The sequence below is a fragment of the Muntiacus reevesi genome, chromosome 22, assembly GCF_963930625.1.
Source record: "Muntiacus reevesi chromosome 22, mMunRee1.1, whole genome shotgun sequence".
Taxonomy (NCBI): Eukaryota; Metazoa; Chordata; class Mammalia; order Artiodactyla; family Cervidae; genus Muntiacus; species Muntiacus reevesi.
Genome location: NC_089270.1, coordinates 14,487,154 through 14,514,222, shown reverse-complemented (window position 1 = coordinate 14,514,222; position 27,069 = coordinate 14,487,154). Strand labels below are relative to the sequence as shown.

The 27,069-nt window shown below is 39.0% G+C and overlaps 1 protein-coding gene across 2 annotated transcripts; it reads right to left on the bottom strand.

Moving 5' to 3' along the window:
• Positions 1-8,141: 8,141 nt before the first annotated feature.
• Positions 8,142-23,450, bottom strand: HSD17B13 (hydroxysteroid 17-beta dehydrogenase 13). Of its 2 annotated transcripts, XM_065914359.1 has the most exons (7): positions 23,116-23,450; positions 19,880-19,987; positions 18,350-18,481; positions 15,924-16,030; positions 13,543-13,680; positions 9,938-10,054; positions 8,142-8,232 (listed from the first exon to the last, which is right to left on the bottom strand). In XM_065914359.1, exons 1-7 carry the CDS (start codon positions 23,323-23,325, stop codon positions 8,142-8,144), a joined length of 903 nt encoding a protein of 300 aa, XP_065770431.1. In that variant the 5' UTR covers positions 23,326-23,450. The 2 variants fall into 2 exon arrangements, with proteins under 2 accessions (XP_065770431.1, XP_065770432.1); XM_065914360.1 differs by lacking the exon at positions 19,880-19,987.
• Positions 23,451-27,069: the final 3,619 nt, after the last annotated feature.

The following is a 27,069-nucleotide window of genomic DNA, read 5'->3' as shown; positions in this document are numbered from 1 at the left end:
CATTTCAGGCATCCACTTTCACTGTCTATGTGCAAACACTGTTGCCACTTCTGTTGTATAAACACCCACGGGCTCTACAGGTGGTTTCAGGTGTCATTGTGCTCCTTGCCACTGGTATTTAGGGCAGTTACCCCATCCCCTTGTAGGTTCTCTATCATGGATCAAGCATTCCTTTGGGAGTGGATACACTTATCACTTCTGAGGGCTTTCAAGATTCTTCATCACAACAGACTCTTCTTTTTCCAATTTTTCAAATTTAAAAAAATGTTTTAGCTTTTTGTTTTATATTGGAGTATTGTTGTTGCTCAGTTGCTAAATTGTGTCTGACTCTTTGTGACTTGTTAACAATGTTGGGATAGTTTCAGGTGAACAGAAAAGTGTCTCAACCGTAAATATACATGTATCCATTCTCCCCCAGACTCCTCTTCTGTCCAGGCTGACCAATGGACACTTCTGATTGATGTGGTGATGCCATGTTCTCCCTGGTTAGTGTTAAGCTCTCCCAGATGAGGAACAGACATCCTTTGCATATATGAAGCTATTTATTTTGTTATGTCTACAATTCCCTTCCTGCTGGTGATGGTGTATGAGAGGCAAGGTGCAGTCAGTATTCAAAAAGATTACATTTTCATTTTTTTCAATAATTATTACCTAAAGAGTTCAAGGCAAGACTTAGTTAGAAGATGTGCTGTTTGGTGTTATTCTATAACATCTTAAATGATACATTTAACATGACCAGAAAACAAATTATTCACATTTTCTGCACCCTCTGGGTTAGGCTTGAATTTGTGGTTATTATCTAAGAAGTGCCATAACAGTCTTTGAGTGATTGGAAGCTAGTATTTACAAGTAGCACAATGGGTGATGCAAAATCAAAAGTAACAATGTAACTAGCATGAACTATACATGGTAGGAAAGATTTTAGAAGCAAGAAGATTCATATTATTTTAATACAAACATGTTACAAGCACCATGGTATTATGAGAAATTGTAGCATTACTACCTCTTTTTTAAGTTGAAAGATAAGAAATTAGCAAGAAGTGACTCATTTGATGGGGGCACCCAAGTTGGCACAGTGGTAAAGAATCTGCCTGCCAATGCAGGAGATGGAAGAGACACACTTTCGATCCCTGGGTCGGGAAAATCCCCTGGAGGAAGACATGGCAACCCATTCCAGTATCCTTGCCTAGAAAATTCCATAGAGAAGATTGCAGAATCGGAGGCAACTGAGCATGCACACATGACTCATTTGAAAATAAAGAAAAAAAAAATGACTCTTGGACCAAATAAGAAAAATTACCAGGAAGAATCTTTACATGCATTGTGTGTACAATCATTAAAATTTTTATTATTCTAAAGTAAAAGTCACTCAGTTATGTCCAACTTTTTGGGACCCCATGGGTTATACAATCCATGGAATTCTCCAGGCCAGAATACTGGAGTGGGTAGCTGTTCCCTTCACCAGGGGGTCTTCCCAACCCAGGAATGGAAGTAGGGTCTCTTGCATTGCAGGCGGTTTCTCTACCAACTGAGTTATCAGGGAAACCCTTTTATTCTAAATCTTCATCAATAAATCTCTATACTTAAATGGGCTTGTGAATTTTATAATATTTATATTATTATATATCATACATATACATTTTTGTATATATACAAAATATATATTATAAATATATTATATATTATGCATATACATTTTTGTATATATACAAAATATATTATAAATACATTATAATATATTATGCATATACATTTTTGTATATATACAAAATATATATTATAAATATATTATATATTAAACATACATTTTTGTATATATACAAAATATATATTATAAATATATTATATATTAAACATACATTTTTGTATATATACAAAATATATATATTATAAATATATATATACAAAATATATATATTATATATTATACATATACATTTTTGGCCAAGCAGCATGCGGGATCTTAATTCCCTGACCAGAGATTGAACCAATGCCCCTTGCAGTGTAAGTGCGGAGTCTTAACCACTGGACCATCATCCCTGTAATACATTGTTAACCAACTTCTTTATGCAGACAAGAACCCACAAGTGTGCCTGGGTATGCCCAGGGACCTGCACACCCAGGAGGTAACCTTGGAACTGGGGTTTCGGTGGGCGTGAGGCCCTTTGAGGAGATTTACGAGATGGAGATTGTCACAGTAAAATAATTAAAAGCACAGCAGGAACATATAAGGAAGAATCAATAGCCAAACTATGTAGGGAAAACAGACAAAAGATCTCAACATTTGTGCTCCCAGGTATTTCTCTGAGTTTCACTCACAAAAGCTGAAAACCAAAAATTGAGTTGAATTAAAAAGGAAAGTTTTTTTTTTCACCTAACATTGGGATTTAATTTATTTGGGTCAGTCCCTAGCTCAAATTCCTCAGTTCCTTCCTCTTGCGCTCAGAAAAATCAGAACTTATCACGGTGGCCTATGTGATGTCCAATAATCTGATATCTCTCTTGGCATGTTGCCTACAATTCTGCCCACTTGCTCATCCACTCTGGCTTCAGTGACTCTCATAGAGTTCTTCAGAAAAGTTTGTATCTTTGTCAGTATTTGCTCTTTCCTTTCCCTAGATATTTGAATGGGCCATGCTTTCACTTCACACGTATTTCTACCCCAAGATGTTAGTTCTCAGAGTTCTTCCTTGACTCTTCTATTTTATTTTATTTTTTAAATTAGAGTACAGTTGCTTTTGGGCTTCTCAGGTGGCGCCGTGCTAAAGAATTTGCCTGCCACTGCAGGAGACACAGGTTCCCTGTGTGGGGAAGATCCCCTGCAGTAGGAAGTGGCAACCCACTCCAGTATTCTTGCCTGGAAAATTCCTTGAACAGAGGGATCTGGTGGGCTACAGCCCATAGAGTTGCAAAGAGTGGAACACGACTGAGCGCACATGCGCTCAGTTAGGTTCTGCTCTACAACCAAGTGAATCAGCTACAGGTATATGTACATCCTCCACGCTCTGTCATGTAGTCTGCTGTTTGTCTTACCTACTGCGTGTGCGCTACATTAAGGAAAAGAGTTTCCTTTACTCACTGATGCTTCCCTGAGTCTAGAACTGTGGCTGACCCTCAATAAGTGTTTGTTAAGTAAAGAAGAAAGTAAATAAATTGAGAAAATCTGGAAACATCCTAAATGTTATATTATAAGGGAACAGTTAAATATAGTACCATTTAGTACTATGTGCCCATGAAAAAGGATGAGGTTAAATTTTATATGCTGAAAAGAAAGACTTTGGGGACATACTGGTAAGCTAAAAAAAACAAGTTACAGGATATAGTACACGTCTTGAAACAATTAATGTCACACATGAAGTAAAAGAATGTAATGTGTTCGTCATGTGTGTGCTCATACGTGCATTAGAAAAAGATGGGAGAATGTACATTAATAGCCTGGCCTCTAGGGAATGGGGCAGTGGGGGATACGTTTATATTTTTTTATTTTACATATTTCTCTTTTGAAGTTTTGTAATCATGTTTTAAGATAATATCTTTTGAGGACTTCCCTAGTGGTCCAGTGGTTAGGACTCCGCACTTTCTTTTTATTTTATTTTTTTTTATTTTATTTTATTAGTTGGAGGCCAATTACTTCACAACATTTCAGTGGATTTTGTCATACATTAACATGAATCAGCCATAGAGTTATACGTATTCCCCATCCCGATCACCCCTCCCACCCCCCTTCCACCCGACTCCTCTGGGTCCTCCCAGTGCACCAGGCCCGAGCACTCGTCTCATGCATCTCACCCGGGCTAGTGATCTGTTTCACCATAGATAATATACATGCTGTTCTTTTGAAACATCCCCCCCTCACCTTCTCCCACAGAGTTCAAAAGTCTGTTCTGTACTTCTGTGTCTCTTTTTCTGTTTTGCATATTGGGTTATAATTACCATCTTTCTAAATCCCATATATATGTGTTAGTATGCTGTAATGTTCTTTATCTTTCTGGCTTACTTCACTCTGTATAATGGGCTCCAGTTTCATCCATCTCATTAGAACTGATTCAAATGACTTCTTTTTAACGGCTGAGTAATATTCCATGGTGTATATGTACCACAGCTTCCTCATCCATTCATCTGCTGATGGGCATCTAGGTTGCTTCCATGTGCTGGCTATTATAAACAGTGCTGCAATGAACATTGGGGTGCACGTGTCTCTTTCAGATCTGGTTTCTTCGGTGTGTATGCCCAGAAGTGGTATTGCTGGGTCATATGGCAGTTCTATTTCCAGTTTTTTAAGAAATCTCCACACTGTTTTCCATAGTGGCTGTACTAGTTTGCATTCCCACCAACAGTGTAAGAGGGTTCCCTTTTCTCCACACCCTCTCCAGCATTTATTGCTTGTAGACTTTTGGATAGCAGCCATCCTGACTGGTTTGTAATGGTACCTCATTGTGGTTTTGATTTGCATTTCTCTAATAATGAGTGATGTTGAGCATCTTTTCATGTGTTTGTTAGCCATCTGTATGTCTTCTTTGGAGAAATGTCTGTTCAGTTCTTTGGCCCATTTTTTGATTGGGTCATTTATTTTTCTGGAATTGAGCTGCAGGAGTTGCTTGTATATTTTTGAGATTAATCCTTTGTCTGTTTCTTCATTTGCTATTATTTTCTCCCAATCTGAGGGCTGCCTTTTCACCTTACTTATAGTTTCCTTTGTAGTGCAGAAGCTTTTAATTTTCATTAGGTCCCATTTGTTTAGTTTTGCTTTTATTTCCAATATTCTGGGAGGTGGGTCATAGAGGACCCCGCTGAGATTTATGTCGGAGAGTGTTTTGCCTATGTTCTCCTCTAGGAGTTTTATAGTTTCTGGTCTTACATTTAGATCTTTAATCCATTTTGAGTTTATTTTTGTGTATGGTGTTAGAAAGTGTTCTAGTTTCATTCTTTTACAAGTGGTTGACCAGTTTTCCCAGCACCACTTGTTAAAGAGGTTGTCTTTTTTCCATTGTATATCCTTGCCTCCTTTGTCAAAGATAAGGTGTCCATAGGCTCGTGGATTTATCTCTGGGCTTTCTATTCTGTTCCATTGATCTATATTTCTGTCTTTGTGCCAGTACCATACTGTCTTGATGACTGTGGCTTTGTAGTAGAGTTTGAAGTCAGGCAGGTTGATTCCTCCAGTTCCATTCTTCTTTCTCAAGATTACTTTGGCTATTCGTGGTTTTCTGTATTTCCATACAAATTGTGAAATTATTTGTTCTAGTTCTGTGAAAAATACCGTTGGTAGCTTGATAGGGATTGCATTGAATCTATAGATTGCTTTGGGTAGAATAGCCATTTTGACAATATTGATTCTTCCAATCCATGAACACGGTATGTTTCTCCATCTGTTTGTGTCCTCTTTGATTTCTTTCATCAGTGTTTTATAGTTTTCTATGTACAGGTCTTTTGTTTCTTTAGGTAGGTATACTCCTAAGTATTTTATTCTTTTTGTTGCAATGGTGAATGGTATTGTTTCCTTAATTTCTCTTTCTGTTTTTTCATTGTTAGTATATAGGAATGCAAGGGATTTCTGTGTGTTAATTTTATATCTTGCAACTTTACTATATTCATTAATTAGCTCTAGTAATTTTCTGGAAGAGTCTTTAGGGTTTTCTATGTAGAGGATCATGTCATCTGCAAACAGCGAGAGTTTCACTTCTTCTTTTCCTATCTGGATTCCTTTTACTTCTTTTTCTGCTCTGATTGCTGTGGCCAAAACTTCCAAGACTATGTTGAATAGTAGTGGTGAGAGTGGGCACCCTTGTCTTGTTCCTGATTTCAGGGGAAATGCTTTCAATTTTTCACCATTGAGGGTGATTTTTGCTGTGGGTTTGTCATATATAACTTTTATTATGTTGAGGTATGTTCCCTCTATTCCTGCTTTCTGGAGAGTTTTAATCATAAATGAGTGTTGAATTTTGTCAAAGGCTTTCTCTGCATCTATTGAGATAATCATATCGTTTTTATCTTTCAATTTGTTAATGTGGTGTATTACATTGATTGACTTGCGGATATTAAAGAATCCTTGCATTCCTGGGATAAAGCCCACTTGGTCATGGTGTATGATTTTTTTAATATGTTGTTGGATTCTGTTTGCTAGAATTTTGTTAAGGATTTTTGCATCTATGTTCATCAGTGATATTGGCCTGTAGTTTTCTTTTTTTGTGGCATCTTTGTCTGGTTTTGGAATTAGGGTGATGGTGGCCTCATAGAATGAGTTTGGAAGTTTACCTTCTTCTGCAATTTTCTGGAAGAGTTTGAGTAAGATAGGTGTTAGCTCTTCTCTAAATCTTTGGTAGAATTCAGCTGTGAAGCCATCTGAGGACTCTGCACTTTCAATGCAGGGGGTGCAGGTTTGATCTCTGGTCAGGGAACTAGGATCCCACATGACATGTGGTGTGGTCAAATAAATAAATAATGATTAAAATAATAATAATAATAATACATTTTAAGTTTCCACTCATAAAGTTCTTAATTTTAAGGCAAACAATTGAAACAAAAATCATGAACAAATATTAAAGGACTGATGCTGAAGCTGAAGTTGCAATACTTTGGCCACCTGATGTGAAGAACTGACTCATTGGAAAAGACCCTGATGCTGGGGGAGATTGAAGGCAGGAGGAGAAGGGGATGACAGAGGATGAGATGGTTGGATGGCATCACCGACTCAAAGGACATGAGTTTGAGCAAGCTCTGGGAGTTGGTGATGGACAGGGAAGCCTGGCATGCTGCAGTCCACGGGGTTGCAAACAGTCGGACACGACTGAGTGACTGAACTGAACAAGAAAAAAAAGTCTCAAAACAATAGTACTCTGTGCAGTGCCTCACATACAAAGGACTCAGTAAGTTTCAGTGTATAAACCTCCTAACAGTCAAAGAAACTGAAGATGGGAGAACCCCTGATCCCTCTCTACATCTGCAAGCTCTGTCTGCTTGATAATACCCAGGTCCTTGCTTCCTGAAAGATGCTCAGAGGCTCAGAGCTTAGAGATCAAAACTCTTAATTTTATAACTACAAGAGGTTATTTTTTAAAAGCACAGCAACATATTTATCATTTTTTTAAAATATTGTTTTTATTAATGATTTGTGTTTAATCATTTGCTTTCACTTAGGATAAAACAGGAGGATAGTATAAGCCAAAGCAGTCTATATAGCATTAGTGAAAAACAGAGAAAACTAGATTATTCTTGATGTACTTGAAGTCAGATTTTTTTTTCTATTTTACAAACAACAACAACAATAACAACAACAACTCTATTTTCCCTTCCATCTCTCAGATCCACAGTACAGTATTAAGTAGCCAGCCTAGCATCCCTGCATTAGCTTTCATTTTTGAAACTCAAAGCTGTCTAAACATCTCTGGTACCAATGATACATGAAAGTGTAAACTACAAAGAAAGAGGTTACCATGGGGTTAAAATTTCAGATACCCTGAGATTCAAGAGAGGGTCACTTTTTGTAATGTCACAGTATTTTAAGAGACTATGAAAAGGGCAGAAAGTGTGAAGGGCACACTCTTGGATATCAAATCTATATCAGGAACAGAATAAGGTAAGAAGGCACTGTTATGGGCTTACGAAAAAGGGAAAAGCTAGAGAAAGCTTCCAAATGTTGATTTGCATAGGTGTAATCTGTCTCTTTTTTGGAGTACAGCCATCTGCTTAAACTTGGTCTCTAATTGCTAGCTCACACTGTGTACTTGCTGAATTCTGCGGCCAGGCTACAGATTTACTTTAAGAACAGTCTTAAAACGTCCCTGTGTAAATAAGTTCTTTTTGTATTTACTCTCAGGGAGGTAGCTTTGTCCACCTCTAAATGAAAAGAAAAGAAATGAAATCTCTTAAAAAAAAAATGACCTCTTAAGTATGTTTACATAAGCATACAAGTTTTTAAGAGGCACAGAATGAAAAATGAATCTATTAAAACTACATGCATAATCTTGAGAAACAGAAAGACAGGTGATTAGTCTTGTTCATTCGACCACTGCTAATGCCAAACCTGTTTTTTTTTTAATATTAACAGCATTGAAAAATGTGAAATAGAGCTTTGAAGCATTGACTCTAAATTTAGTTCCACATCATTAAGGTGCATACATCTCAGCCTGGAGCTCATTTATTCATTTCATTTTGATTTTGTGGCCAATCACTGCTTCAAATTGAATATCCTGTACATGATTTATGGCTGCCAAGGCACGTTCAGGAAGAAATCTGTATGAAAGAAAAGATGAACGTTTTTCAGTTTAAAATCTTGGACATCAAAGTTCATTTTTGTTGTCAGTTAAAATAACCTGAGAGTTGTCTGGATTGCATTTAATTTTTTTTCTGTTCTTCCTTTCTTTCTTTGTCTATCTCTCTCTTTGTGTGTGTGTGTGTGTGTGTGTGTGTCTTTTAATACTCCCAGTTCAAATATTATTCAAATATGAAGAAAGCACTGATATATACCACTCTTCTCACCTTCTTATATTAATAAACTCTTGCTTAAAATATTATGTGGGTAAAGACCGAAATATGAAGGTCTAGGCTTATATTTGTAAATGTCAATGAATCCTGATGTTAAGAGTTCACAGAGCAACGGCACCATAATCCATTTAATGAGTTTCTCCACTTCTTGAGTTTTTACTGCATATCTATAATATGATACTTTAAAAGCAGCGACTGCCTTTGAGGAACTTCTTGTTTAACTAAGAGGTTAAGCAACCTGCTCAGATGACTTCATTGGGAATTCTATAAAATGTTTAAGAAAGAAATAGTACCATTCCACAAAAGCTATTCCTGAAAGGAGAAGAGGAGAGAATACTTTTCAAATCAGTTTATGAGGTAAGTATTATGCTGACCCAAAAGTCAAAGACATTACAGAGCAGGGTTAGTTTAATCTTTAGACTGAGTGTAATTCATTACGTTAGCAAACTAAAATGGAAAGACCAACAATCCTCTGAATATATTCAGTAAAACTTTTGACAAAATTCACATCTACTCTTGATGAAGACTCTCATCAAAATAATAATAGAAGGGAACTTCTTCAACCTGATAAAGAGCAAATGAAAAAAATCTACAGCTGATATCCTTCTGAGTTGTGAAATTGTGACTACTTTCCTCCTAAGGTCAGAGACAACACTTGGATGTATGATTTTGTCAGTCCTCTCTGACATTGCAACAGGAGGTACTAGCCAGTGTGATAAGGCAAGAAATAAAAAACATAGAGATTGGGAAAAAAGAGAAGTCAAAGTGTCTTGATTTGCAGACAATATGATCATCTATGTAAAAGTATCTGTCAGAATCTACAAAAAAGCTACTAAAAGTGAGTACAGCAAGGCTGCTAAATACAGATCAAAATGCAAAAATCAAACACATGCTAGTAACAAATAATGGAAAATAGAGATCTTTTAACATGTCATTTGCAATAGCATCAAAGATTTGAAATACTTTGGGGTAAACCTTACAAAAACTGCGTTAAGACTTGTACACTGAAAACTACATGATGCTGTAGTTTCAATATGTACACATATTAAGAAAGAGGAAAAATAAAAAGAAGAGATATATTGTGTTCTTTGTGCTCTTGGGTTTGAAGACTCAATAATGTTAATATGTTCATTCTCCCCCAGTTGATCTATAGATTCAATGCAGTCTTAATCAAAACCCCAGCAGGCTTCTTTATTTTTAGCTAGTTCACCATATTGCATTCTTTTTAAACTGTCTTTTCTTGTCTCTGGCAAAGACTGGGTGGAGATGGTGGATGTAGTAGAGAAAATGATTCATTCTCTTTTTATAGACTGGGTAAGCTAACAACAGAGGCAACTTAACTGTTTTCCCCAGGCATGGAGAGTTTCCATGGCAACTTTCACAACTGAAGTTCTCTCCATAATGATAGCTCTATCAGTGTTTTAGTATTTTAGGTGTCTTGTGTTGTACTTACCTCTCTATTGTTAAGGAGATATTGATATAGGATGGAACAAAAATCATTTTCTTATCGGTAAGTATTCCATCTATCAAGCTTCTTACAACTTCATCTGTCTCCAACACAGGCCATATTCTGTGATTAAAAAAAAAAGTTGGATTCTTTTTATTATTTTTTTTTATAATTAATGAAGGCAGGAAAATGATCTCTTCATCAGTTAGGATTTAAAAGTTTCCAGAATTCACTGCACAAAGGCCACCTGCCTCCCCTCCCCCACGCCATGATGTCTCATCATCACAATCTTCTACTTTCACACCCCATTCTGTTTCATGGCTCACTCAGTCAAAACATCAAAATTAGATAGAAGAGGAGGAGAGGAGGCAAGGAAGCCTAATGGGTAGAATTGACCATACGACAGAAAGAAAACACTTGGGACCTTTCTTCAGGGCTCGTTAGCTACAGGAAAAGAAATTCAAACTAAGTACACTTGCTTTCTTGTGGCGGTGTCCCACAAAGCTGGACTGTTTTGTACTGACTTGCCTGTACTACAGTTTAATGAGAGTTCAAGGTGTGTGGGGAGAGTATTATGTTACAACTGGAGAGGTGTGACCTTTCTTCTACTCAAGACAGTACACATGAGTTCTTGAGAAGTATAGGGTGCTGCCTCTTTCCTCCCTGATTTCTCCTACCTGATTCTATCAACTCCATCTCTAAGCCAAGCCTGACAGTATATGGACATGTCAGCCTTTGCCAAGGAAATTCAGAATCAGGGAGTCTGGGTGGGACCAGAGCCAAATTTTCAGCATTGCCTGGGTCAGCTCTTAGGGTCACCCTAGGAACCCACACACATGAGGTCACATTATTTTTGTTTGTTTGTTGGCTGTACCATGCAGCATTCAGGGTCTTAATTCCCCCAGCAGGGATTGAACCCATGCTCCCTGCATTGGGAGCTTGGAGTCAAAACGGCTCAACTACTAGGAAAGTCCCCGAGGTTGCATTAGCCTCACTCTTCTCATCTATTTTGCCTTCTCCACCCGAAGACCTGGTCCTCTGGGCACACTGAGCCTGAATGCTTACTAAGAGGGCTTTTATTGGGCCCAGTTTCTTATTTAAGAAAAATGAGCCCAGAGTCCCAATTGTATCATGGTATTCACTAAAATACGGTGTTGGGTACTTGTTAAATGCCTGTGTTCTAACTCAGTTAATGATTCAACTGCCAGGGACTGGCTCCAGTTCCAGAGATGACACAGCAGGTTTAGGGTTTCAGAGTCAGTGGCTTCAAATCTGGCATGTGGCTTGTGCATGCTCAGTCGTATGTGACTCTAATGAGACTGAGCTTAAAAGGGAATTTGTTAACTCGATTGTGAGTGTGCACGCTAAGGCACTTCAGTTGTGTTCAACTCTTTGTGACCCCATGGACTGTAGCCCAGCAGGCTCCTCTGTCCATGGGATTCTCCAGGCAAGAATACTGGAGTGAGTTGCCGTTTTCTCCTCCAGGGGATCTTCCTGACTCAGGGATTGAACCTGTGTCTCCTGCATTGGCAGGTGGGTTCTTCACCATCTGAGCCACCTGGGAAGCCCTGTTAACTCTTTTGAATGACTATATTTAGGACTAATTCCCTTTCAGTAATAAACTGACTTCACATTAGCAAGCTTAGTATATTTTGTTAACTTGTAGCAGAATGTATACTGGAATTGAGGCAAATTTGTGAAGCAGGTATATTAATTTTAGGGTCCTTATCCTCATCTTTCTGCTTTTTTTCCTCTTATTTCAGGGCCAATTTCTCCTCTCTTATGATCTGAGATCCTCCCTTACCACAGACAAAATATATATTTGCAGAAATTCACCTTGATCATTTTGAGGGTTTTCCTTATGGCTCAGACAGTGAAGAATCTGCCTGCAATGCAGAAGACTCGAGTTCGATCCCTGTGTCACGATTCCCTGGAGAAGGACATGGCTACCCACTCCAGCATTCTTGCCTGGAGAATTCCATGAACAGAAGAGCGTGGTGGGCTATAGTCCATCGGGTCACAAAGAGTCAGACACGACTGGGCAAATAACACTATCACTTTCAAGGGATTAGAAACTCAGGGTATTGTTGTTCCTAGAAATGTTTACATTTTAAAGGAAGACAGGGTGGTAACCGTGACCAAATGCATGTGGTTATATTTACTATGTCAATGTTTTCCAAGCCTGTCTCCAGAGTTACCTGATACGGTGGTAAACGAAGCAAAACAAAACCAAATGCGTTCTTCTTAGAACTCGTCCCAGTTTCCTGAGTCAGAATTTCTAAGGGAGAGGCTAAGAACATTTACTTTTTATATAAGCACAAGTGATGATTCTTAGGATCAGGCAAGTTTGGAAAATGCTGGAGGACTTTTTGCCAGTCCTGTGGTCAGTGCTGGGAGGAAGATGGTGGAAATGAGGCAGATTCCTGTGCTTTTCCATACTCTGTTTGAGGAAGATGAACCACGAAGGGGAGAAGGGGATGTTAGGCATCATTCATGTTGGGGGTGTGGTTCCAAGAGAAGGCACCTCTCCATCCTGCCCACCTCCATTCTCACTCCCTCTTAGCACCTGCGTGGGTGTTGAATCTTTCTCCTGGACATGAATAAACACCCGTTGCTGGATGAGTGGACACAGTGGGGGAAGGAAAGGGTAGGACGAATTGAGAAAGTAGCATCAGAATATATACTCTGTCATGTGTAAAACAGATAATTAGTGAGAAGTTACAATACAACACAGGGAGCCCTGTCCAGCATTCTGTGATGAGCTGGGGCGGGGGACGGGGGGCGTGGGTGCAATGCAGGAAAGAGAGGTTCATGGGGGTGTGTGTGTGTGTACATATCATGGGCACTGAGTTACTTCAGTGGTGTCTGACTCTTTGCGACCCCATGGCTCCTCTGCCCTTGAGCTTTTCCAGGCCAGAACACTGGAGTAGAATGCCAATTCTTCTCTTCCAGGGGACCTTCCCAACTCAGGGACTGAACCCACGTCGCCTGCATCTCCTGTATTGCAGGTGCATTCTTTACTGCTGAACCACCAGGAAAGCCCCTATATATATTTGGGTTGACTGATTTGGGTTGTTGTGTGGCAGAAACCACACAACTTTGTAAAGCGATTTGGGTTGACTGATTTGGGTTGTTGTGTGGCAGAAACCACACAACTTTGTAAAACGACTATCCTCCAATTTAAAAAAATAAAAAGTGATAATGTTGAATGTTGAAAAAAAAATACCCATTGCCTGGATTCATTGGCAGCTGATCTCTCCTGCTAGTCCCTAAAGCATTTTCCCCTTTGTTCATCTAATTTCAAAGTGAAAACATAAAGGCAGTTCAGTAACGTTAATAAGAAAAAAATGTTTTTCCTTTTCCATTTCCCCCCCTATTTTCTCAGTTGACCCACCGACAAATTTCTCATGTAATTTTCATAGGAATTTCCCATGTAATTTTCATAGGAATTTCTCATGTAGTTTTCATAGGAATTTCTCATGTAATTTTATATGAATTTCTCATGTAGTTTTCATAGTAATTGCTCATGTAATTTTCTTACTAATTTCTCATGTAATTTTCATACTAATTTCTCATGCTCTATTTCTATGCTAACTTGATCTTGGCCTCACCTTGTACTTGGGTTTTTGGTGAACCCGGTATTCACAAAAACTGGGCAGAGGCATGAAGTTTTGATACCAGTTTTCCCCAAGGCTTCAAGTTCTGATGTCAGGGCTCGGTGGAAACCAACAGCAGCAAATTTGCTGGAACTGTAAAAGAATTATCCATCCCTGTTAGCTAAGGAAAAGTGAAACACATTCTTCAACTCTCTGTGAGGAGAAAATGTTGGTTTTGCTTGAGAACTAATAAAAGCCAAACCCCCAAATCTTCCACTTGGTCCTCTATTTTCAGATCTGGTTTCACTGAATTGTGACTTGTAGCAGTGATAACAATAGAATAAATTCTAATAAAACTTCAACTTCATTACTGCTCACTTTTCCACCCTACACATAGCTTTCCATGCAACCTCTAAACTTTTTTTCTAATTAGTTTTTACTGCTATTTTTATTTTGAAAAATGTGAATCAAGAAGAACATGTTTAGAAATATTACATAACTAATATTTGTGTTAACAAGCTTCTGTGGGATTCTATGCATCTCTACTTTCTCAGTGGTTTCTCTCTTGAAATGTAGGTTCACTCTGGCTTCTTAATTTCACTGTGAACATCTGGAGTAAAAAGACTTTTGGGGTATGCAACCTTCAACATATCACCTTGTCTTTTTCCTTTGAGTTTCTGATCTTTAAAATGCTGGTAGTAAAATACATGACTGTCTCGAGGATTAAACTGCATAATAACTCTATTACTTAAAAGTAATATGCATAATAACTTTATTACCTATAAGGAGCTATGTAATGTTAATTGTATTTTTGACCCAGATGACAATAAGAACAATAAAATTAAAGGCTGACTGCTTTATTAAAGGAAAAGGAAAAAGGAAAACTATTACTCCATTGGGTTTCCACATTTCTAAACATTAAAACAATATTGCATGTTTAATCTGTGAAGTTCTGATCTGTGTTTTACGATGGTAGAGGCAGCTTGAAATAAACATTTGTATGTGCTTGGACACCTTAACTTTCAGTGAAACTCAACTACATCTGTGACTACTTTCAGCATCAGAAATAATTTGATTCGTGACTAAATTCAACCTTGAACATGGATGTGCAGGTAAACAATAAACCAACTATCTACCTATTCATCCCCAGCCACTGATAAACATGTTAACAATTAAATTTTTCTATGAGGTTGATATAAGGCTGGAAAAAGATAATGAGATGCCATTGAAGGAGGTACAAAGAAAAGATTTTTTGCAAAGAGTGAATCCTTAGGGCCTTCTTACCTTCTTCTTTTTATGTCCTAGTTGTTTGTTGTTTTGTTGTTTAGTCGCTAAGTTGTGTCCAAGTCTTTGTGACCCCCATGGACTGTAGTCTGCCAGGCTCCTCTGTCCATGAGATGTTCCAGACTAGAATATTGCAGTGGGTTGCCATTTTCTTCTCCAGGGGATCTTCCCAACCCAGGATTGGACCCTCATCTCCTACATTGGCAGGTAGAGATTTACCACTGAGCCACCAGGGAAGCCCGTGTCCTTGGTAGAGCATGGACTATGCTGTCTGCATCTTTCAATATGGTAGAGGCTTTCTCTCAGTTTTACTCTCTCTTTCTCTGCCTCTCTCTCTCTCACACACACACAGTCTCTCATGACACAAGCCACTCTGTTTAGCTTTTCTTGGGCATAAGCGCCATTGCACAGACTTACGTTCATTTGGACTTATCTGTATGTTTTGCTTCTTAGCCTGTGAATTCCTTATTTCTCTTATGGACATCTAGTCATTCCAGGATACAATGGAAACATGCTTGGCAATACTGTTTTCTTTCATTGCTATGCAGAGGAGTTTTCAGAAATTTAAAAATATTTTAAAAGATGATGAATTTCATTATTTTAGGAGAAGTCATTTTTAAGAGTTTATTCCAAATTACTATATATATTCTATAAATCCAAATTACCTGCTATGAAATTTCTTTAGTTTTTATTTTTTGCAAGACATTTGATTTTTTGTTGTAAGAAGATTCAAAAATGAATAAAACGTAATTCTAGTTCTCTGAAAAGAATTTAAAAATGAAATAAATTACCTGTTAGGCAGATTGGAATCTGAGGTCTAATAAACCCCTAAAGGGGCTTCTCAGGTAGCACTAGTGATAAAGAACCTGCTTTTCAATGCAGGAGATGAAAGAGCGGCCGGTTCGATCCTTGGGTTGGGAAGATCTCCTGGAGGAGGGCATGGCAACCCACTTCAATATTCTTGCCTGGAGAATACCATGGATAGAGGAACCTGGTGGGCTACAGTCCATGGGGTCTCAAAGAGTTGGACACGACTGAAGCGACTTAGCATGGATGCATGCAAATGCTTCCAAGTGTGAAAATACATAACACTGCTAGAAAGTAACACTTACCAATATGGAATAAGATAAGGAATCACTCCGTGACCGCACACTGAAGCTACTGTGACAATGTGGCCATGGTTTCTCCTTATCATCGATGGAAGAAGTGCTTTTGTGATCTTCAGAATCATTGCAGAGAGAGAAGTAACAATGACACAGGTGTCAGATTTCCCAACTAGGTAGTTTTATTTTTTTAATTAATTAATTTATTTCATTGGAGGATAATTACCTTACAAAACTGTGAAGGTTTTTGCCATGTATCGACATGAATCAGCCACAGGTGCACATGTATCCCCTCATCCTGAACCTCCCTCCCACCTCCCTCCCCATCCTATCCCTCTGGGTGGTCCCAAGGCACCAGTTTTGAGTGGCCCTGATTCAGGAATCGAACTTGCACTGGCCATCTATTTTCCATATGGTAATATGGAAAAGGCTATTCTCTCAAATCATCCCACCCTCAGCTTCTCCCACTTCATATATATATGAAGTATTACATATTTTTAAACTTGTAAGAGGTTGCCACACCCTTCTCCAGGGGATCTTCACTGCCCAGGGATCAAATCCATAGCTCTTTGATCTGTTCTTTGCATCGGTGTCTCTTTTGCTGCCTTGCATATAGGGTTGCTGTTACCATGGTGGTTTTATTTTTAAGACAAAATGTCTTTTGAGACAACTTTTACAATGAAATGAAATATGTGCCAAGATTCCATGATTACTTCTCTATCAGTTATAGAAATGAAAAATGATTGGAATGACTGGTTTAAGCTGACACTGAGTGCTGTATACCATGTACCACATGCCAAAAACTCATCCTAATATCCTTTTCCTTCCCTTCAGAGGGAATCCATAAACTCTCTTTTATGGATCCAACAATGTTATTAAGGGAAAAACTCAAGAGTTTTCAGAACTGAAAAAATTCCAGATGGTAATCTTATATCTTGTGATTTCTTTGGTTTGGGACTTTAGCTTTCTAACAAGAAGAGTTAAAACCCTGTGTAGCTATGTCAGTTTCAGTAGAAAAATCTGAGTCCTGTACTGACCCACAGTCATTAGGCAACATGATTAGGTTTAGGATCTCCTATTTGTAATATTGTGCATCATATATTGATGCCATAGGAAACAAAAAGTCTTTCTTTACCTCCAAAAAGCTTTCTGTTTTATGAGAAATATCAATACTATTTTATGAGAATTTTATAAGTTCACCCTGTAGACCCTATGCAAATTCATAGAGCCAGAACTGCTAAACCACAGCACACCCAAATTCCTGACCCACAGAAACTATGAGAGGAAAGTAAACATTTATTCTTGCTTTAGTTCACTGAGTTTTGTAGTGCAGCTATAGAGAGCGATTGCATGAAGTCTCTTTGTGGTTCAGTGGAAATAATAATTCATTCTCATTAGCATATGTAAAAGGTTTGGGAAAATGAGGAAACATATCTCTTTTTTCCTTTTCTCTCTTGGAATCCTGCTCTGTTCTAGATTCCCCACTAACACTGAGGCTTTGGAAGATTAATTCATATAAATGTTCTCTACAAAGGCACATTTCCGTCTCTCACAAAACCAGCCAATTTTAAGAGGTCTGTAGAGCCGTATCTCTAAGCTCCAATCTGATGTGGACCTTGTTCCAGATTCCCATTCAAAATAGTCTCCAACTCTTATACAACCCAAGTAGGGAGCTCTTTGTCCTACAATTCTGTGACATAAGGTCGCAAGGGAATGTACACAATATGTATTTTCTCTAAAGCACCAAAAAGACACACACTGACAATCCTTAGCAAACAAAACAAACAAGTGTTAGTCGCTCAGGCGTGTCCAGCTCTTTGCGATCCCGTGGACTGCAGCTCGCCAGGCTCTTCCGTCCACGGGATTCTCCAGGTTAGAATATTGGAGTGGGTTGTCATTTCCTTCTCCAGGGGATCTTCCCAACCCAGGGATCGAACCCGGGTCTCCTGCATTGCAGGCAGATTCTTTACTGTTTAAGCTACCAGGGAAGCCTTATCCTTAGAGAAACGCCACAAATATCCAGTTGGCCAGAAAGTTCATTCAGATTTGCCATCAGCTGGCAAAACCAGTATGAACATTTTGGCCAACCCAATATTCTTTTTGAGGGCCTAGTACGTGCCAGGCTTTGTGTAGGTACTGGTGGATGAAACAGACTAACTAGCCTACATTCTGGTGAGTTGTGTTTCCTTGAACCCTGGTCACTTCAGTCAGTTGTTACTCAGTTGCCAAGTTGTGTCTGACTCTTTGCGACCCCGTGGAATGCAGCGTGCCAGGACGCCTTCTGTCAGAGACACCAGTATTTGATGATTGTTGTTTTAAGGCAAAGATATGCAGTTGTCCATCCAGAAGGATGTGAACTCAATTATGAATTTCATGTACCTTAAGAGAAGTTGTCAGACATGCACAACCTAGGGATGTTTCTGACTCACACTCACCCAAAAATGTCCTAAGATGTTGACCTCAAAAGTTTTGGTGATCTCTTCATCTTTTGTACTAAGAAGGTCAGCTGGGTATATTGTCCCAGCGTTATTCACCACGATGGTTACATCACCAACTTCTTTCTTTACCTTTTGAAATAGAAAGAACAGTCATTGGGCACATTATGGAACAGAGATAGAAAGTTCATTGGATGTATTATAAAAATACAAAGTTTGGGGACTAATATCATCCAGGGATCAGATTCTTTATTCTATTTGATGAGATCGCTCAGAATTCGAGGGAAAAAGAGCATTAGCTCAAAGAGTGGTTACAAAGGAAACACTGTCATAAAACTGAGATAAACTGTTTTTTTTTAACAGCTAAATTTCAGTACCCAGTACATCATAGATTTTTTTTTTTTTTTTTTGAAACTTACCAATAAAGTGAAATTAGTGTTTGTGTTGATTAACTTATACATCAGTTCTTATCAAACATTTAAAAACTGCTAATTGAGTAATCCTAGTATCACCACCTAGGTCATGTGTACTGGCTACACGACCTTGGTCTGACATATCAGTTTTTACCAAATATTTTTAAAGTGGTAATTGAGTAATCTTGGCTTCTCCACCTACTAGCTACTTGACCTTTGTCAGACTTCACCTCCTTGTTTTTTTTTTTATTGATTCATTGCATTTATTGATTCTATGCTGTCAAGAAAGAAAAAAATATATATCTTTCAAGAATTTGTTGCCAATAGGCCATCATCATAGAAGTTTACAATCCAAATCCATGCTCCCACTAAATAATAATAAATTCCCAAAACAGTAAAGTCATCCCATGTCAATAATGCTACTGAATAGCCTAAACAAACAAAAATGTAGTTTGGAGGAATCCAACTATAACTTAGGCCTCAAGAAATTCTCACAGATAAAGTGCCAAGGGAAATGAGCAGACCGTAGCCAAAAATTACAAAATGCAAAAGTGACAGCCAGCAGGAACAAAGAGATGGCAAATTAGAACTGGATGATTTCACCTCTTTGAATCTCAATTTGCTCATCAGTCAAATGAGGTTTATAGAGTTATTGTAGGGATTAAATTAAAGGGTGGAAATGTCTATCTACTTGCTTGAACCAAGGATGTTGATAGACATTTCCATCATTTAATATTTATTTTCCCTGTAAAATCCCAAAGAGGAGATAATTAAAGCAAAAAGTAAAGGAACTTCTGTAAAGGTGATAGGACTAAAAGGAAGACTAGAACATGAGCCTTTCCCCTGGTGATAAACCTTTGTTCTTTCGCTCTGTACTATTGATCGAACTTCTGATCAGAATGAAACTGACTAATAACATGAAACAATAACAATAGGCAAAGTTGAGTGGATCATATGGAAGAAAAAGTGTATGTCCTTCTTTGTAAACACAGCTACCTCAGTTAGCAGAGGCTAAAAAAAAAATCTAATTTAAATTAGGCTGTCAGAAAGAACATTTTCATATTTCATGGAAAGGGACTTAAAACCACGGGAAGAAATTTGTACCCTGAAGTCTCACCTGGTTTACAGAGCTGTAAATCTCTTCTCTGTTACTGCAGTCTACCACAAACACATGTGTAGTGGCCCCTAGTTTTCGGCATTCTGCTGCAGTTTCCTCAACACCATGCTGTAATTGGGGAAAAAAACCAATTTATGAAAGGTGTAGGTCAGTGAGTAGACAAGAGGGAGGTAGAAAATAGCTGAGATTAAATTTTTTCAAAGATTAAAATTCAGAGGACTTCCCTGGTGGTCCCATGGTTAAGAATCTGCCTTCCAATGCAGGGGACGCAGATTTAATCCCTGATTGGGGAACTAAGATCCCACATGCTGTGGAGCATGTAGAGAAACCCCACCAAAACTAGAGAAAGCTTGCTGCAACAAAAGCCTGTGCAGTCAAAATTAAAAAAAAAAAAAAATTGAAATTTCCTCCTTGTTTGTGAGCAAATTTCATGAGAGACGCTGGTTGACTAACTTGCAGAGGTCGTAACCTGGCTTTTCTGCCAAGGAAGGCTCATATTAGTCTCATGTTTCCACCTTGTTTTGTTGTATTCTCACAGCTTAAAGAACATGCTTGAGAGATATTGCTCTTTGTGGTGTCATGAAGGGAGATGTTTGAGTATGGAGAAGAAAAGAAAAATCAACTGCATATCTACCATATATTTGTCGAGCACCAATTATGTAATAAAGCATAAATTCTAAACAAGTGGTAATTTTAAACTATATACCTCTGCCCATCAGAATTTTCTCGACAATTCTGTTTTAATCCTCTAGAAGGGAAGGAGGAAGAAGGATCCTTATTTGAGCAAACCTTTCATATACAGACTATGCTGCTACTCTCAGGGGCATAAGATTATATTCTTCAGATGTCCTGGAGTGAAAATGGGCAAAGGCCATGGGATGGATTCTCGTCTGTGTAACTGCTTTGCATGTAACTCCAGGACATAGAGACAGAGGAACTCATTTTCAGCCTAAATTCAAAGACCTCTTTCCTAAAATAAAGTCACCCTGATGCTTCTTAACCTGCATTTCTGGAAAATTAGCATTCTTTTCAAGCTTTGACATCTGTTGAATTTCATAAAGAAGATTATAAACTATTTAAAATTATCCTCTTTTCCTTTCAGAATTTGTTAGCTCTTCTCTGTGATGAAAAGTCAGGATGTCTTGAAAGCCCTTTGAGCATGTGGGGATGTTAGTGGTGTGGTGGTTATTTGGGGCTGTCCCCGAGTGAGTGTTGAGTGGTTTTCCTTTTCCAGTAGGGATGACTAATAATATGAAACAATAATAATAGGCAGAGTTGAGTGGTTTGTATGGAAGGAAAAAGTATATATCCTTCATCCAAGGTCATTGTCCCTCACGGATTTCTGAGGAGTTTCAGAGGTATAAAGGAGGAGGTCAGGAGACTCACTATTTGGGTTTTAGCTGGGAGCTTGTTCGTTGCAGATTACAAGATGACACTCTTTTGTCTCTAGAGTCAAGGTCAGTCGAGAGCTATTAGTAGTCTAAGTTTTCATCAGATGCTGAGCTAGAAAACTGCAAGATGTAAAGTCTTGTCTTCATAAGCAAAATGCTTGCTTCAGCTCCAGCATGTGGTGTGTACTCCACTTGTCACGGTTCAGATTTAATGTGAATAAACCGTTAACATGACTTGTTGTATAAGGCAAAAGAAGCCAGCATAACAGAAAGACAGTTGATAGTTAAAGTAGATCTGAGTCACACTTACAGCCTTAGAGTGAATCATGTAATATCTTAAATATTCAACCATAAAAATGCAAGGACTCAAAGAAACCCTGCGAGGCTAGGTGACCCATCCTTCAGACAGAATCTTAAATAAGTCATTTTTACTTCTTATCATTGGGATTTTACAAATGCATAATAAATGTCAGGTCTTTCTCCCAAATATACATCTGGATGGATCCAGAGTTTAAATTTCATGAAGCCCTTCTCATGAATTTATACTTATTTATTTATTTATTTATTTTATAAACACCTGAGAACAGCAAGCAGTCATTTTCTCAATTTATAAATTCTTGTCCTTTTCTTGAAAGTGTGTTGAAATCTCTTCAAGGACCAAACTGATGCCAAATAACTTTTATGTGTATCAGCTTATTTATAAGTGCTCATATCTGTTATATAAAAATATATTTGTGTGTATTATTATTTACTGAATAGAAAGAACTAGAGAACTAGTTTTCTAAATTCAAAAGACATTTCTGAAGGTCTTAAGAAAACAGGTGCCAATTAGACATTATTGGCAAAGAACATTAGCATATGGCAACTAAAATCTCACTGTGATTTGTAGAAACACTCTCAAAAAAAAAAAAAAACTGATTAATTTTTTTCCAATCCTAAAATTCTGTAAGCATTTTTTCTGTGAATATTTGCATGGTCGAGTCAGAATTAATAAGTTTAGGAGACCCTGGACCCTTTGCCATCCAGTGGTTAAGAGTCAGTACTTCCAAAGTAAGGGGTGTGGGTTCAGTTCCTGGTGGGGGAATTAGAATTCTGCACACCATGTGACTCAGTGAAAAAATTAAAAAAAATAAAAACAGATCAAAAATTTAGGGAAAATGATATAAGATTTCAGTTTAGAGTAGTTAATTTAGTGTTTACGAATATCAGTACAAAAAAAAAATACAAATGCCCAGGAAAAAGTCTGATTCTCTTCATGGAAGTGTATTAACATAACTAGCATTTCCTATAGCCAGGCATTGTTTTAAGCACTTAAATAGGAATTTATTTAGTCCTTCTTTCTGTTAAGAGCCAGATGGTGAATATATTAGGATTCTGTGGATGTGAGAGTCGGGCACCAGGAGGTTCTGTTACATGTTCTTTGTTTTTCATCTGGCTTTTGCCTTGACAGCCCTTTAAAAAATACGTCCCTAGCTCAACAGGCTGCTCTGGGAGCAAGTTTAGCCCACTGGCTATGGTGTGTTAACCCCTGTTCTTGCCCATCCTGTGAACTGTTATTCCCATTTCAGAGAGAAGGAAACTGAGACTGGGAGAAATTAAGTGACCATTCAATTTAAACAGTTTGGAAGTAACCTGGCTCCTGAATCTGTTATCAAACCTTCATATGAGGACATCAAACCATTCTAAAGCATGTGTAAAGCTCTAAGAAATGTAGTTAACACACTTTGAAAAAGAAAAATACAAAGATAAGCAAATGTTAAGTCAAATAATTTTTAAACAGCCATCTCACTTGTATGGGCCTTCCCTGGCGGGTAACTTTAAAAGATGGGCAAATGAATTCAGTACCTTATTAATATCCCACAGAACCAGTCTGCTCTTCCGTTTTGCAAATTCATAGGCGGTCTGCCTGCCTATTCCATGCCCGGCTCCTGTAATGAGAACAATCTCCCCAGCCACAGATTTTCTTCTCTGGGGAATGAAAACCTTCACCAAGGATTCCAGGTAGGAGTAAATAATGATGAGCAGAAGCAAAAGGAGATCCAAGATAATCTTCATGGCTCTGCTCTGTACTTTTCTCCTCTGCCTCAGTTCCTGTGTTGTCTCAGCAATGTGCCCTCCTCTTCAAAGAGCTTCAGGAATGAGCTGTTATCTAGGTGTTGCTGAGGTTGTGAAATAGTGAAGATTTGTAGGCAGGTTTTGGTCACATGTTCTAATGGGTTAGATACCCCATGAGCTTTTGAAGCGAGGCCAATTGAAAATAAAAACTTCGCACAGGGACAAGAAAACTCGAGAAGGTACTGTCTGGACTTGCTTTCTGAGAAGCACTTCTGTACTATGTTTCATCATGTCAATTGAAAAAAAAGAGGCACAGCCTAAAAGCTGAGTGTGTGTGTCTGTGTTAGTTGCTCAGTTGTGTCTGACTCTTTGTGATCCCATGAACTGCAGCCCACCAGGCTTCTTCGTCCTTGGAATTTTTCAGGCAAGAATACTGGAATGGGTCGCCATTCCCTTCTCCAGGGGATCTTCCCGACCAAGGGATTGAACCTGGGTCTCCCACATTGCAGGTGGGTTCTTCACTGTCCACTGAGGGCTATAGGCTGACACTACAGCCTGTCAGATAGGACTGTTCCAAAGATGTAAAGTGAAGTTCCTCAGTCGTGTCCAACTCTTTGCAACCCCATGGACTATAGCCTGCTAGGCTCCTCTGTCCATGGGATTCTCCAGGCAAGAATACTGGAGTGGGTTGCCATTTCCTTCTCCAGGGGATCTTCCCAACACAGGGATCAAACCTGGGTCTCCTGCACTGTGGGCAGACTCCTTACTGTCTGAGCTACCAGGGGCTCCCCAAAGATGTAAGGAGGTGGTCCAGTAGCTACGACTCTGTTCCAAGGGTGGAGGGCCTGAGTTTGATCCTTGTTTGGGGAACAAGATCCCACATGCCCACTTGACTTTGTCCTCCAGGATGTCTGGCTCTAGGTGAGTGATTACACTATCAGGGATATCTGGGTCATTAAGATCTTTTTTGTACAGTCATTCTGTGTATTCTTGCCACCTTTTCTTAATACCTTCTGCTTCCATCAGACCCATACCATTTCTGTCCTTAATTGTGTCCATTTTTTACATGAATTGTTCCCTTGGTATCTCTCTTTTTCTTGAAGAGATCTCTAGTCTTTTCCATTCTATTGTTTCCCTCTATTTCTTTCCATTGTTCACTTAGGAAGGCTTTCTTGTCTCTCCTTGCTATTCTTTGGAACTCTGCATTCAGATGGGTTTATCTCTCCTTTGCCATTCACTTTTCTTCTTTTCTTAGCTGTTTGTAAGGCCTCTTCAGACAACTATTTTGCCTTTTTGCATTTCTTCTTCTTGGGGATGGTTTTGATTCCTGCCTCTGGTATGATGTTACGAACCTCCATTCATAGTTCTTCAGGCACTCTGTCTTTGATTTCTAATCCCTTGAACATATTTGTCATTTCCACCATATAAAGGATTTGACTTAGGTCATACCTGAATGGCCCAGTAGTTTTTCCTACTTTTTTCAATTTAAGTCTGAATTTTACAATAAAGAGTTCATGATCTTAGCCACAGTCAGCTCCTGGTCTTGTTTTTGCTGACTATATAGAGCTTCTCCATCTTTGGCTGCAAAGAATATAATCAAGCTGATTTCAGTACTGACCATCTGGTGATGTCCATGTGTAGAGTCATCTTTTGTGTTGTTGGAAGAGGATGTTTGCTATGACCACTGTGTTTTCTTAGCAAAACTCTGTTAGCCTTTGCCCTGCTTCATTGCGTCCTCCAAGGCCAAATTTGCCTGTGACTCCAGGTATCTCTTGACTATCTACTTTTGCTTTCCAGTCCTCTATGATGAAAAGGATATCTTTTTTTTTGGTGTTAGTTCTAGAAGGTCTTGTAGGTCTTCACAGAACGGTTCAGCCTCAGCTGTTCAACCCACAAATTGGAGAACAATTAAACTGAAAAGTTCTCATAACGGTTACAAAAGTTCTAGGGCCCACAACAGATTTCCCAACCTGGGATCTGGCAAAAGTACTGAGAACCCCCAGGGAATTTGACTTTGAAGGCCAGTGGGGTTTGATTACAGAACTTCCACAGGACTGGGGACACAGAGACTCTTGGAGGTCACAAACAAAACCTCGTGTGCACCAGGACCCAGGAGAAAGGAGCAGTGACCTCACAAGAGAACCAGAGAGCAGTGACCTCACAAGAGATTGAGCCAGACTTGCCTGTGAGTGTTCAGGAGTCTCTGCTGGAGGCATGTGTTGACAGTTGTCTGCTGGAGGGTCAGGAACACTGACTACTTCAGTCCTGGGAGGTGTGATGTGCTGGCATGAGTCCTTTTGGAGGAGGTCACTGTTACCCCACCATAGTTCGGCCTCAGGTCAACCTACAGAGCAGGAACACAGACCCACCCTTCAGCAGAAAAATGGATTGAAGATTTACTGAGCATGGCCTTGCCCATAAGAGCAAGACCCAGTTTCCCCCACAGCCAATCCCTCCCATCAAGAAGCTTCCATAAGCCTTTTATCCTTATCCATCAGAGGGCAGACAGAATGAAAACCACAATCACAGAAAACTAACCAAGCTGATCACATGGATCACAACCTTGTCTATTCGATGAAACTATGAGCCAACCATGAACAGTTCAGTTCAGTCGCTCAGTCGTGTCTGACTCTTTGCGACCCCATGAACCACAGCATGCCAGGCCTCCCTGTCCACCACCAACTCCTGGAGTCCACCCAAACCCACGTACATTGAGTCAGTGATGCCATCCAACCATCTCATCCTCTTTCGGCCCCTTCTCTTCCTGTTCTCAATCTTTTTCAGCATCAGGGTCTTTTCCAATAAGTCAGTTCTTCGCATCAGGTGGCCAAAGTATTGGAGTTTCAGCTTCAACATCAATCCTTCCAATGAACACCCAGGACTGATCTCCTTTTGGATGGACTGGTTGGATCTCCTTGCAGTCCAAGGGACTTTCAAGAGTCTTCTCCAACACCACAGTTCAAAAGCATCAATTCTCAGGCGCTCAGCTTTCTTTATAGTCCAACTCTCACATCCATACGTGACCACTGGAAAAACCATAGCCTTGACTAGACGCACCTTTGTTGGCAAAGTAACGTCTCTGCTTTTCAATATGCTGTCTAGGTTGGTCATAACTTTCCTTCCAAGGAGTAAGTGTCTTTTAATTTCATGACTGCAGTCACATTCTGCAGGGACTTTGGAGCCCAGAAAAATCAAGTCAGCCACTGTTTCCACTGTTTCCCCATTTATCTGCCATGAAGTGATGGGACCAGATGCGATGATCTTAGTTTTCTGAATGTTGAGCTTTAAGCCAACTTTTTCACTCTCCTCTTTCACTTTCATCAAGAGGCTCTTTAGTTCTTCTTCACTTTCTGCCATAAGGGTGGTGTCGTCTGCATATCTGAGGTTATTGATATTTCTTCTGGCAATCTTGATTATAGCTTGTGCTTCCTCCAGCCCAGCATTTCTCATGATGTACTCTGCATATAGGTTAAATAAGCAGGGTGACAATATACAGGTTTGACGTACTCCTTTTCCTATTTGGAACCAGACTGTTGTTCCATGTACAGTTCTAACTGTTGCTTCCTGACCTGCATACAGGTTTCTCAAGAGGCAGGTCAGGTGGTCTGGTATTCCCATCTCTTTCAGAATTTTCCACAGTTTGTTGTGATCCACACAGTCAAAGGCTTTGGCATAGTCAATAAAGCAGAAATAGATGTTTTGCTGGAACTCTCTTGCTTTTTTGATGATCCAGCAGACATTGGC